Source organism: Enoplosus armatus, chromosome 8 (genome assembly GCF_043641665.1).
Source record: "Enoplosus armatus isolate fEnoArm2 chromosome 8, fEnoArm2.hap1, whole genome shotgun sequence".
Taxonomy (NCBI): Eukaryota; Metazoa; Chordata; class Actinopteri; order Centrarchiformes; family Enoplosidae; genus Enoplosus; species Enoplosus armatus.
This window is the reverse complement of record NC_092187.1, coordinates 12,897,064-12,910,749: the sequence shown is the minus strand read 5'-3', so window position 1 is coordinate 12,910,749 and position 13,686 is coordinate 12,897,064. Positions and strand designations below refer to the sequence as shown.

Here is a 13,686-nt window from a genome sequence, read left to right as displayed (position 1 = left end):
TTTTTTTGTTCTAAAGATGACTAAATATGTTGGGTAAATTAAGTTTTCATTAATTTCGGCGTTCTTGATTCCTATTACTGCATGCTTTTGGTGATTGATCTATTAGAAACAAAAAAAATATTCAGGGAACAAATCTAAATGGTCTAACTGGCCACCTTCCACTGTTATTATTACTAAAAATGTAAAATCAGAATATGTCTCTTTTCATGACATAAGAGATATGTTTCACTCATAAAGATAATGTTTTAAAAAAACAGAAATAACCATCATGAAAATAATAATGAAACTCATTTTCTTCAAAATATGTACCCAGGAATTTAATAATCGGAATTCAGTCAGTAAAAACAGCCAGATTGTGACTACTTCTCTACATTACACTAAATATGTTGGGTAAATTCATTTTTTTCCCAATCTGTTTATTAGTTTCAAAGCATTAAATGAACAACAACAATATAAAGTGGTTACATCAATTTCATCTGCTAGAGTTAACTCAATTTTGATTAATTTGAGGTTATTGCTTGGTAGCTGATCTATTAGGGGGAAAAAAGATTATTCAGGGAACAAACTGGGCCTAACTGTCCACCTTCCACTGGCATTATCACTGAAAATATATGGTATTTTCAGGTTTCATTTCATGGTAGAAACAGAGGTAGAACACATCTGATGACTGATAGCTTCAGAATGTGTACACAGGGTCAGTCACCAAACTCATGACTCTAATTTAAACTACGCTACGCCTACATTCAAAGCGGACATTAGAAGCCAGGCATGACATAATCTTCTAATGCAAATGTAGGAGGAATCCAATGTGACTGTGACTGACTACAAAACCCTTTCTCTTATTATGGCTGTAGGTTAGAAGGCAGCAGGGAAATGATAGGCCTTATATGCACAGCAGGTGACTCCCTGCATGTGTCCTGGCAGCACCAGTGTTAGGCAAGTCAGACTATGACCAACACATGTGTCTCTCCCTTCATATTCAATGACCGATCAATTATTAAACAAATCCCTTATTGATATTATAGCTTTGGGGCACTGCAGCTGTCTCCTATGAGACCAATTTGGTTTGAGTCTGCACAAAAAAAAGAGCTTGCCACACTTTATTCCTTATTGCTCCAGTTTATCTCAGATCCCATATCAGCTGCTGGATCAGATTTTGGAGAAAGCTACTGCCGCTTGCAGTTTTTAGTGAGAGAGTGTAAAATAATCTTTGACCTAAAGATCGCATAAGGTGTTTTGGCTCAGATCCATCCAGGGTTTTCTCTCAGCCTGTCTATACCCCTCTAACACATCCAGCTGCTTGAGGATGTAGCTCAGGAAGAGGTGAGTCAGGCTATAACCAGGTGCATTTGGGACTTGATCTGGGCCAGCTTTTATCACCTGTCCTCTTGCTAGCACTCTCACTGATCCATCCTCAAGCCTAATTGTGTCTGCATAGTCTCCTCTGTGGCTTTATATCTGTCCATTATCGGCCCTGTCCAATTTATCTCCACATTTCTTCAGCGTACATCGTCTGCAGAACAAATCCCCCTGTCTCTACCGAGCCATTTGGAATGATCCCACTGTGAAAAAGAAAACCCAGAGGAGGGAAACAGAGGGGAGAAGTGAGATGGGCTTCTGCACTCACAGACAGGGAGTTTGGCCTCTCTGATACTTGAACAACCCCCTCCTGCAGTGTTAAAAATAACCAGCTCTTCATCTGACTGACCAGACAGACTGGGGCTTTGAGGGAGTATTATCTCTCTGGAGTTTGTTCAACAACCAGGCAGACAGAAAACACTCACACACACACACACACACACACACACCAACAGATAAAGGAAGAAAAAGAAAACACTGGCATGCAGATATTACTAGAAGGGTTGATACAGTTATTTTCACCAACCACTGGGAAACGTTCTTGGCAATTTTGATTCTTGTTGTGACATTCTGCACCTCAAACTTGTTGCTTTTCTGTTTCGCTTTGACCACATTTCCTCACCAGATCAGATCATGGGTAAAGCAAAATATTTTTTCCCCCCACACAAAGTGTTTATAAAATGAGATAAATCTGACATCTGGCCATACACTATGGTTGCCAGGGTAAAAGCTTAAACCAAATGGTTGTGGTAGAATTTATGACTCATCGGAAGAGGAAACAAAAATGTTTAGGTGATTTTGTTTTTCTATAAAATAGTTTGAAATGAAGCCTCTCAGATTGGATAGGCCTGAATGTTTGTATTCTTCCTTTAAAAATGACTAAATAAAAACAAAAGAAATAGAAGGTTATGTTTGTATTGTACATGTTAACTTAATAACATGTTAACTTTTCGTGCAAGTGACATGTGGGCTATTATGGCGGTTCAGATGTGATGATGTGTATAAGTCCTGTAGAATAATCAATCCCCTACCTTCCCCCAACATTGGCAACTGTTGATTATACTTCCGTGTTATGATGAAATATTGGTCTTAACGTTTTAGCTTAATCATTTTAAGGTGATGCAATGCAATTGAAAACACCATGGCGAAACCGATTACACCGTAAACCTCCTAAGGTGAGCTGCATTGACATGGATCACTGTTTGTCTATTATCTGATGACCTCTACTGGTTGATGACAGAATTGCAAACATCTGTGGTACAAAACAGTATCGTCAGTACAAACAGTTGAAAAATACAATCCTTTATTTAACATATACAATATTACATGTCTGTTTGTGAATTCCTTTACTGACCATAGAAATGGTGATGGTACAATTTAGGTCTACAGAAATGTAAAAAAATAATTTGAAAAAGTTGTGTCGTAAAAAAAGTATATCAAATGTGTCTCATTGTTGAATAATAGAAAATAATACCCCCTTTTGAAATATATTTACAATAAACCCAATGGTGATACAAGACAACAGCTTCAATGCTGTTAGAATATGTACAACTTAATAGCTCAATGTGTCTGCGTGTAGATAATAAATGCTCATTTTATATAAGTTAAATATGCTTACGCTACAGGTGCTTTGGTATGAGCATGTTATCACTTACATTTTTCCTGTGTTCATAGTAAAAGGCCTTCGTGTTCACTTTCTGTGGCTTTGGTCATAATGGGAAAACCCATAAGTGCAACTTTACTGTTTATCAGAGAAAGTCCAGAATGACTCCTCCTCTCAATAAGATGGTGAGTAATTGAAGCTATGCTAGATTTTCCTTTCTGCCATGACGATGGGGGATTTAGACAATAACGAATAAAAGGCTGTGTGTGTAGAACAGCCTATGAATTGTTCAGTTAATTCTTCGCCTGTAGAAATGTCTGATCTAAACTTTTATTAGCTGAACATAAAAAGAAATATACCTTGATTTTTCTCTGTTTGAGGCACCAGAAATATGGGAGATGAAAATTAGGCTACTCAAAAAAAAATAGCCTTGGGTGTGAGCCAGTCTAGACACTACCGCTCAAAGTCACATGGTTTTAATATAATGCTGAACTGTGTGAGTCATTAGCTCAAAATATGCTAATGATATGCACCTCGTCCTGTTGGAATGTGGTGCAAAATCCCTTTGGGGCGTTTTCAATCTTGTGTCCCTGTTTCATCCTGGCGATCCGGTCTAAATGTCCCGCTTGAGTTTCTCGATGCTGAAGTCGCTCTCATGGTCCAGTTTGGAGAGCGTCTTCCTCACCCGCAGTGCTGTGAGGCGGGCCGGTGGGTTCTGGTACCAACACTCCTTCATGATCTTCACAATGGCTGATAGGATCTGGACCCACAGAGATAAATGTAAAACACCACATGTAAATGTAACATTCTGTTTAAGCACTATATGGCACCGTTATTATGTGTGATATAGATTATGTGCTTTGCATTTACCAATTTGTGCCTCTATGTGAGTACATCATCAGATGTGTATGTTTATGTGTTTGCTTGCGTGCCTCTTTATCAGGCATAACTGTGTAAATTTGGGAATAAAGGTTAGAAGCGGTGAAAACCTCCACTGAGATTTTCGCAGCTCTGGAAAATATAATTGCATTGCGTGTGTGTGTGCATGTATGTGTGTGTGTGTCATCAGATGGCCTACAGGGTGGGAATGGAGTCTGTTGTGCAGACTGGGCCTCTGCTGGTCCACACACACCACCTTCTTCATCTCCTCAAAGCTGGGGTCTGAGGGCACCAGGTCAAAGAAGGGAGGGCGGTACTCTTCCACGATCCCTAAAAGAATCCAAGAGGAAAAAAGTCAGTGTGCTGTTTCTTCTCCAGTTGAGCAGAACAACAACAACTCAACCATCACGGCAACAATCTTGGTTGTGGGATTCAGCAGGGGGGGGGGGGTCCAGGTGACAAAAATACAGACTGTAATGTTAGATATAACTCATTATCAACCGCATGAGTAGATAAACCCTAATGGTTTATCTCCTCATACATTTTCAGAAGATACATTTCTCTTCATACACGGCCTGAAATAGCACACTTGGAAATTGAGACAGTCCGTAGTGGGAGTTTTTTAAAGTATGTTTGACTAAACAAGAGAGCAAGGAAAGATATCAATTCCCTGGCGACTACACTGGGATGGAGATCTGCAAGGCCTGCCGAGTGTGTGCGTGTATGTGTGAGAACATACACACAAAGTTATGAATGTCTATCCATCTGGACTAAGGGTGTTCGTACGCGCGTGCATGCTTGGCTGTTGTGCATAGATGTGTGCTTGCGTCTACAAATTGTGTGCACAAGCATCTGGACTATGTACAAGTGAGTGCTGACACCAGATAAGACTGTTTATAATTACTGCAGTGCTAATCATGAGACAGGATAGTAGAGACAGACACAGACTAGGAAAACACTGGAGTGCTGAGAGACATGGGACTAACTGCCTCTTATGTACACTCTAACAGAGCCAGGCAGACATGACAGAGAAAACACATTTTCAACATGATGTGCCTGAGTGGTCATACATCAACTTATAAAAGATCCATTGATATATACATACACTGTGCACCATTTTCTTCCTTAAGTTTAAAAAGGTCTCAAATCAATCATCAAATATTTCTGCAAATTACTGTAAAGGCACAACATCATAATAGGCTGCTGTCTCCTCACCGTTGACAATTGTCCTGCGGGTAATTTCCCAGAAGACCAGGCCCAGTGCCCAGATGTCAGTTTGCTTGTAGGACTCAAAGACGTCCATACGAATAGTCTCATCCAGCACCTCAGGGGCCATGTAGCGTTTGGTCCCCACACGAGGGTTGTTGCCCACATCGAGGTAGTCATGAGACTGAGAGTGTATCACAGCCAAACCTGAGGAGAGAGTATGCACAGATGCAACCTTTTCATTTACAGTGAATTACCAACTTTAATATAACTGAGGTCAAACTATCAAAATCAGCATGAAATGGCTGTATTGTCTGTTTGATTGTAACTATCCGCAGAATTTGCAAACAGATACAACTGTGTGATTTCGCTGTCCTTGCTTCTACACAGCCCTCACCTAGGTCAGCGATGCAGCACTGTCCGTTCCGCTTCACGAGGATGTTTCGGCTTTTCAGGTCTCGGTGGGCGATAGCTGGCTTTTCTTGGGAGCTGACAATCTCAGTGTGGAGGTGGACCAGGCCACAGGCCACGGACAGGCACATCCTCAGGCAACTCTCGGGCTCCAAGCTGTTGTTCTGCAGGAAGTCGTAGAGCGAACCCATCTCATGAAAGTGGGTGACGAGCCACAGCTGGGTGCTGGAGTTCTTGGATGTCATGTCAGAGGCTATGAAACCTAAAGCCAGAATAGGAGATTGCTATTTGAAATGACACCTTTCTCTGCACAAGAATAATTTCTTTGGAACTTTAATCTGCTGCTGTACCCAGTATGTTGTCATGTCGCAGCTGTACAGTATTGTAGATCTCTGTCTCTCTGAACCAGGACTGCTCGTCCCTAGAGGAGAAGATCTTGACAGCCACACTCTCCCCCATCCAAGTTCCCCTCCACACCTCCCCATACCTTCCTTTACCTGGAAACAGAGAGATGAAATTACACAACTGCAAAGTAACACACAAAACAGTGTACAGAAGAGTAGCAGTGGTGAGGAAGGAGACTGACCAACACACTCCACAAGTGAGATTTGTCTGGCCATAGTCCTTTGGACCAGATACGGCAGCCCTGTCCCACTCCCTGAAGTACAAAACTCATCAAAGATATCCTGGAGAAGGAGACAAGAGACCCAGAAACAATCCATCTGTGAGAACTCAACATCTTTTGACAGTTTAGCGTCTCATGTCAAACATCGAATGTCTCTCACGCCGTATGTGGGGTCATCTCCGTTAGGGACCTTGAGCATGGTGACATTGGGGTCTTCATAATTTCCCGACTTCCTGTGTGCATGTCGGACGCGCAGGAACAACACCAAGCCGCACACGCTGACAGTAATGGTTAACAGCAGCAAAGACAACGTGATCCACAGCTCCGGACGATTGAGCCCTGGGGGCGTTGTCGTCGGCTCTCCATCTGGATACACATAAGCATTCAGGCACACACACACACACACAGAAACACACACATTTTTGAGCTTGTGTAACCAGTTGAGAACATTTCAGTGCATCGAGGAGGAGAGGTTTTAGTTTGGAATTATTTTTTGATTGAAAATGCCCTAATAACATGTCATTCAGTGAATCATCAGTCCAAAAACGGAAAGCCAGACAGTATCAATTTGCTCTAACTGACCACAAGGGGGAACCAGTTACTATCTAGAGGGAAGCTTCGAATCCCATCAGTACAAAGTAATGCAAGATGTGCACTGAGCTGTGGGACGAGCCTGAGAGGACTAAACCACACTAAACTAGGAGGCTCAGTATCACAGTAGCTCTTCAAGATTCATGGATGGCATGTTAAAATATTGTAAAGTAATGGCTTTGGGTACTGACTAATGTTTGGTGGTGGCGTGGTGAAGGCGTTGCACTGATTCTCTCTGCAGCAGTACACGAAGAAGCGCTCAAAGGCCGGGGTGCACTGCTCCCTGGAGTTCTCTGAGGAGAAACAGCCCCTCTCCTCTCTGCCGTGCACCCACGAGTAGAAGCAGAAGTCTCCTCTGCAAGTTCCGTTCACGCATGTGCCTTTGTCGTTCTCACATGTGCACAGCAGCTTCCCGTCGTCTTCAGAGTCTGGAGCACAAGGAAGTATGCACAGAGTTGACAGAGAGGCGAGCACGCACAGGCACCAAAACGAGATGCATACATGCATGTGTGCATATAATTGTATAATCTTAGCAGTTAATAACAAACTGAGAAACCTACCAAAGATGACTGATCTGGGAAATGTAAAAGGCCAAACACACTCCAAATCATTATTGAAATATTAGTAAAGTGATAAGCTATACTTGTAGAGATACCTTGTGTGTGTGATTTTGGAAACCCTAGGTGTAATAGAAAGAGATGTTCGAGTTGATATTCGACTGTCTTCACCAGACACTCATTTACTTTGACTCTGCATTTCACGCCAGGCAGATAGTGTAGACTGCCTGTCTGAGCTTGTTTGCTGGAAACAGCTACCTATTGTTTTACACTGGTGGGTTGGTGAGAACCGTGAGACTGAACCATACAGGCTATGTGTGAGCTGGAGAATAAAACAAAAGAACTAAAAGCTGCATACTCAGTGGGTTCTGCTGTTCTAGTGACCCCTTCATATCAAGAGTCATGTGCTTCAGTGTCAGTGTAAAAAGCTTCCTTTCATGGAGCTTTAATTGAATGGAACAAAGTGAATGCTGAACATCTCCTACATCTGACCATTAACTCACCTGCATGGACAGCAGAGATCCACAGAAGCGCCCCAACTAGCACCACTGTGAGCAAAGCAGAGCTTCCCATCTCTGTGAAACAGGAACATAATAATTAATAAGTTAATATAATCAAACAATGATAATACAATGCGTGTTCTTTTCATTAGGAACTGTCGTAGCGAGAAATCGAGATTTAATTTGGGGCATTACGGCAAATAAGGCCATTTCCCCTGACATTATAACTGCTAGGTGATTGAAATTTACAGACTGTAACTTAATAGTGCTGTCTGTGAGGAGTCGAGTAGTGGTTAAAGCCTGGAGTCTTTGGCAGAGGAAGCTATGAGGTCAAAAACAACAGTCCGAGGGCCCAGCCTGTCTGCCTGTGTTGTAATTGCATTGGGTGGGAAAACGGGGCTATGGGGAAGAAGGCTGTAACAGCACTCCAGAGTGTTTGTGTATGTGCGCTGTGACTGTGTGTGGCGCTGTGCTGCCCAGGCTCCAGGCCTGTCGACTCCTCGACTACCCTGCTCACAGAGTAAATATTGATGGCTATGCTTCCTGCCATTGAGTGGCCCCACCCGGCTGGTCGGCGAGACTCAGGTCTGCTCATTGTTTAGGGCTGCCCTGCTGACGGTCACGCAAGCAGGAGGTCCGTCATGCTCGACCTAGCCTTTCTCACTGCTGAGGCACACTCTAGTCTGTAAATTGACACCCATTTTAATCGCTTTCTGCAATCTTGTATTTTAAGGTCTATCTCCAGCAGCACTAATCCTATCACCTAAAAAACGTATCTTTTGGAAATGCTGTTGTTTAAGAGGCGTTGGGAGCTAGTAGCAGTTTAGCTGGCTAATGTGGTTAGGCACCATTTGCTTTTATCAGACTCGGGATTTATCAGGGCAAGCTGGCAGCTTCTTTAACCATCAGAGTGCAAGGAGAAAATGATGCTCTCTATCTGTGCAACACCTGAGGTCTATCCTGTAACCTCTGAGGTGGGCGGGGCTTATATAAAATCTAAAATTTGTGCAGTTGGATGGAGTGAGATAGGCGCCAATTGGGCTGTGAACGAGTGTGCAGATGCATAAGACAGTTGCCACAGAGGCTGACTGAAGTGGTCCATGATGCACAGGCACTTCCTAGGGGTGCCATCTACAACTGCCAACTACCTTGAGGCTTTTCTGTGCCTCAGCCCTATGAACAATGCAGGATAACATAGGGCTACAAAGTTTCACAGGTCTAATTTTGCCTCAGAACTAGGCAAAAATGTCTCAACAGAAATAAAGTCTAATATAAAATTTTGGATGCATGTTGATCATCTTAAAAGACCGCCCATGCAAACCATATTCCAAAGAAAACCACAGGTTACATTGATTAAAGTGCTTGCTCATGGTGGGAACTGTTGGGTCGCTGTAATAATATTATAAAGAGTACGGTCTAGACCTGCTCTATTTGTAAAGTGTCATAAGAAGTTTGGCGCTACATAAATAAAACTGAATTGAAAAATTGAATTGAAATTACCTGTGACACATTTTTTTCTCACACTGCAGGCAAACTTTCATGTTGGAGAAAATAACCAAGTGACTTAAACCAAGACTTAAACTGGGACTGGGATCCCTCTCCCTGACATGTAATAGATGTTGTGTGTACAGATAGTCTGTTCCCACAACTTACAAACTTAAAAACAATGAACACTGAGTATAGAAAAAATATTTTCTAGCAATAGATCAGTCATCTTGCTGTAGGTGAACAGCACATCATGTATAGAAACGAATAATTAATCCTACCTCATGTCTCTCACAGCAAATAACTCGAACTGCACACATCTGGCAGTGGAACTTGTCACATGTGAGCACAAATACGTAGCCACGGATATCCTCCTTCAGATTTGATGCATCTAGCTAGATATATTTAAGAACAAACGACAGGAAGCTGTCACATTACCTTAGTCATTTCATTAAGTAGTGCCAAATGTCACTGAAGACAAACCACAGGAGTGTGAGTATCTGTAGTTTTACTGATTTGAAACTTGGTGTCTGCTTTTCTTTAATTTCCAATCATGTTTTACTTGTTTTCTTTAAAATGCATCTATTCCAAGAATACACATAGCTGACTGTCTCGAAAAGCAGAACATGAAAAACCCTGGATGGAGTTTCCCATGTTTATCAAAATGTCAAATCAAATGTGAAATCTCTGCTAGATTACACTTTTTCCATTTCACACGAGAAATCTGATAGAGATTTCTGACAAACTATCTTGAGACTTTCCTCCTGTCCGGGTTAGCTCTGACTCGCTAAAACCACAAACCATATTTTACCAAACAGAAAAGAGCACTTCCTGTGTCATGCACCTTATATGTCAGCGGCGGTTAATCTGTGGCTCCAGTGGAGGAATAGCCTAAACACAACTCCACCCACAGAATGAACTTATTCTCAGAGGAGGAGCATGGCTGCATCTTGTTCTATCGTTTTAATCATCCGCAGGGTCCCGACACAGGAGAGAGCAGTAATCGCTTCCTCCATCGTAGGCAGCCTGACTTTAAACTCCAGCACACTTCCTCTCTGAGCTCTCTCCTGTTTGTCTCCATTCTGTCCAACGCTACACCCGTGTGACCCAAGGGGAAAAGATCCATTGTCATCTCTTCCTCTCATCTACAGGGCTTTGACTCGGAGAGGCAGATCTCTCATTCCATCTGGATGACTGTGCGGTTATGTGGTGGTGGATGGAGGGGGCATGGCATAGCACAGCAGCCTCCCACAGCCCCTCCACTGGGCCTCATCACACCAAAAAAGCCCTATAACGCTGTCTCTGGAAAGTAACTTAAAGCAGTGTTACTGTAAAAGCTTCTATCATGTGGTTTAAATGGCAAGCCAACATCACATTCAGTTCTTTTATAATGACTTAGCCACACATTCAAAATGCTTGTGTTCTGTGTGTGTGTGTGTGTGTGTGTGTGTGTGTGTGTGTGTGTGTGTTTTAAGTGGTAAAAAACCCTAAATCTGTAATCCAGTGATTGTGACCGTCTGCTGGTTACAGCGACAGACTGATTGTATCTTCATTTCACAGACAAAGCAAGGCTTGGCAGGCCTTATGGCTCAGTTGCTGCCTGCGTGCTCTCACATGCATACCTACAGTGAATGCTTGTCTGGTGAAGGAAAAGGACAAACATACCACACACACACACTGAGCACACTAATTGGTCTTTGTTTCCAAAGAAGAAGAAGAGGAAGAGGAGATATGTAAAAGCGTTTTGGGTATGAGAATGAGTCACACATACACCTGATCAGATGTCATGGGCCGACAACAGCACCTGGACAGAGCCCATTTGACTTCCATCATGGCCTATACACAAAAAGGGCGAATGTCCCCCCTATGAGTGTTAATGTGTGTGTGTAGGATGGGTGAATGCCAGGGACACGTACAAAATACTGAGGGAGGAGAAATACAGCTACGAGACCAACATCTCCAGCAAATATACCAGTGCTGCACATTTCAAGAGGTATGAACTTTTCACCCCAACATGTTGAAAGAAGGATCTTGCCACAAAGTGCACGTCAGTGGCGCAAGAAGTATTCAGATCCTTTACTGGAGCAAAAGCAGCCAAACAACAATGTAAAAGTACTCCATTCCAGTCCTGAATTCAAAATCTTACTAAAGTAGAAATACATATCAAGACCAAATGTGTACCAAAAGTACTCATTATGCAGCAGAATGACTCCTGTCAGTATTATGTATTATATCATTTGATTTAGCATTAAAATTGGTTGAGGAGGAGCTATTTTAACTACTTTAAATCCTGTTGGGATGTTTAATCTATAACAACTCATATTCATAAAATGGTCACATGTTGTATGTGTAAAATCTTAATCTGTAAAAGTACCGATCCTGGAGGCTGATAACCGATATCGATATTTGAGAGTTAAAAAAATCAGTCAGTCGTCTTTTTTTTTTAACGTAAACATTTTGGATTGGAATTCCTTTTTCTTTTTTTAAAGAATTACGACCTAGATATGCAATGAGCAGGACATTTTACAGTTAATAAATAAACTTGTCAGTGCTCTCTGGTGGACAAGCTACTGTTTGTAATAGCGGCACTGCTTCTAAATGATCTCAAACATATCTTTGACACTGTCTGCTATATCTGCAACAAGCCAATATCGGCCAACTTATCAGCTTTATCCTGTATCGATTTAGCGGTCTAGCTATACTCGTACATACTACAGCTGTAAGAGTCAAAAGTACTACTACAATATTTGCCCCTGATATGTAGTGGACCAGAAGTTAGCAGGATCACACAGAAATACTCAAGTTAAGGAGAAACACCTCAACATTGCACAGTACTTGAGTAGACTAAATGTACTCTCCATCACTGGTATAAGCAGACATGTTCCTTTGTGCAATATAGAGTTAAATAAATGTGATGAGAAAACAGAAACAAGACACAGGAGATGGCTTTAAGGACAAAGCTTCTAGATGAGTAATAAAAAAGATGAAAACCCTGTTCACTGCTGTTCATTTGTCTTTGGGTCAGGTAAGCCTCTTCTTGACACCTGTTGGTTCACATCTGGAAACACGTGTGAGTGACGTGTGACGCTGGCAACAGGTGACTTAGCGTTCAGTGTTAGCTACAATTTAGCCCACATCTTAAGCTAGCGAAGCATAAAACACCTCCAGAAAGACAGAAGAGAGTTTGACACCATGAGCCATACCTGTTGTCTGCTCGCCTTTTAACTCGACAGACGCAAACGCCGCACGTCTCCCATATCAAAGTTAGCTGGAAGTGTCCCTCCGTGGATCAAAAGTATTTCAAGATACGTTTAAAACACAACTGGCTCCATTTTAACAGTGGAGTAAATCTCTTTTACTTCTCGGCTCAATGGCAGCAGATGTTTTCATCCGGAGAGAGCTCACATCCTTTCCTGCTTCGGCGACGAACCCGACCGTCTCGTTTCTGGGGGAAAAAAAGCTCGTCCGCAGTTTTTCCCCTCTCTTTGCTCCAAAAAAGAAAACTCGTCTAACAACAAAGTTATCTCTCTAAATGTGAGAAGAAGTGGGAAAGTATAAAATAAAACAGAACTGGCAGCTGTGTGACCTGGCAGGACGACAAACAGCGGGCTGTAGACTATCTCATCTCGGTCCAAATCTGCGTTGATAAACCGACAACACGAACCATCGTCGTCGGTTTGGATCCAGACCAGACTTCTTCCGCTTCACAAGTGAATGGCTTTCTGAAAGTCCTCTCCCATTAAGCAAGAACAAAATTCATGTTGTTGTCTATGGTCCCGATCTAAAGGCAAGATTACATATTTTTTTTAAATAGTATACCGTTTTGTCCCACCCCTTATTGTCCCGCACGGAGCCTGCTCGGCCTGGAATGTGTTCTCATAGCGGTTTTCCTGTTGCTCGCTAAACCTCTCATTTTCCTCTTTCCCCTGTGGACTGCTGTCTGCACTGCACTGTCAGGAATGTGCTTCAAAGACCCCAATGATACAATAACATTTCTGTGAGTAAAAACAAGAGCTACTTAGCATCTCACATGCCAAGTTCAGAGGCCAATGGAGTCTTTTATCATGCCACAGTAAGGAACTTAAAGATCCCCTCCAGGCATTTAAAAAACAACATATAAATACATTGCTTGGAATATGTGTCTGACATGTGTTTTTTAAAAGCATGTCTACTCCTCTTAATGAAAAATCAAGAGGCTATGAATATGCAATCATTTTCGGTTTCAAAAGTTAAAGTCGAAATGGATTGAGAAATTACCTTTTAACCCTTTTAGATCACATACCAAGTCATATCCTATTTAACAATATAAAAAAATACAAGAAATGTATTTCTTTGTATTGTTATATCAAAATATGACGTGTCCTTGAACCAACGAATACAATCACGACATCCACCCATCAATCAATCTTCAACTTTCAGCGGCGCAGCTTGTAAATATAATAGTAAGTCCAATATGCACTTGCTTGTTGC

General features: G+C 42.0%; 1 protein-coding gene across 1 annotated transcript; it reads right to left on the bottom strand.

The window, feature by feature from the left end:
- Window positions 1-2,645: 2,645 nt before the first annotated feature.
- Window positions 2,646-12,961, bottom strand: acvrl1 (activin A receptor like type 1). Its single transcript, XM_070911213.1, has 10 exons — window positions 12,420-12,961; window positions 7,735-7,806; window positions 6,866-7,102; window positions 6,244-6,449; window positions 6,045-6,144; window positions 5,809-5,955; window positions 5,445-5,720; window positions 5,057-5,254; window positions 4,041-4,171; window positions 2,646-3,722 (listed from the first exon to the last, which is right to left on the bottom strand). The coding sequence occupies exons 2-10, from the start codon at window positions 7,802-7,804 to the stop codon at window positions 3,576-3,578; spliced, it is 1,512 nt and encodes a 503-aa protein (XP_070767314.1). The 5' UTR covers window positions 7,805-7,806; window positions 12,420-12,961; the 3' UTR covers window positions 2,646-3,575.
- Window positions 12,962-13,686: the final 725 nt, after the last annotated feature.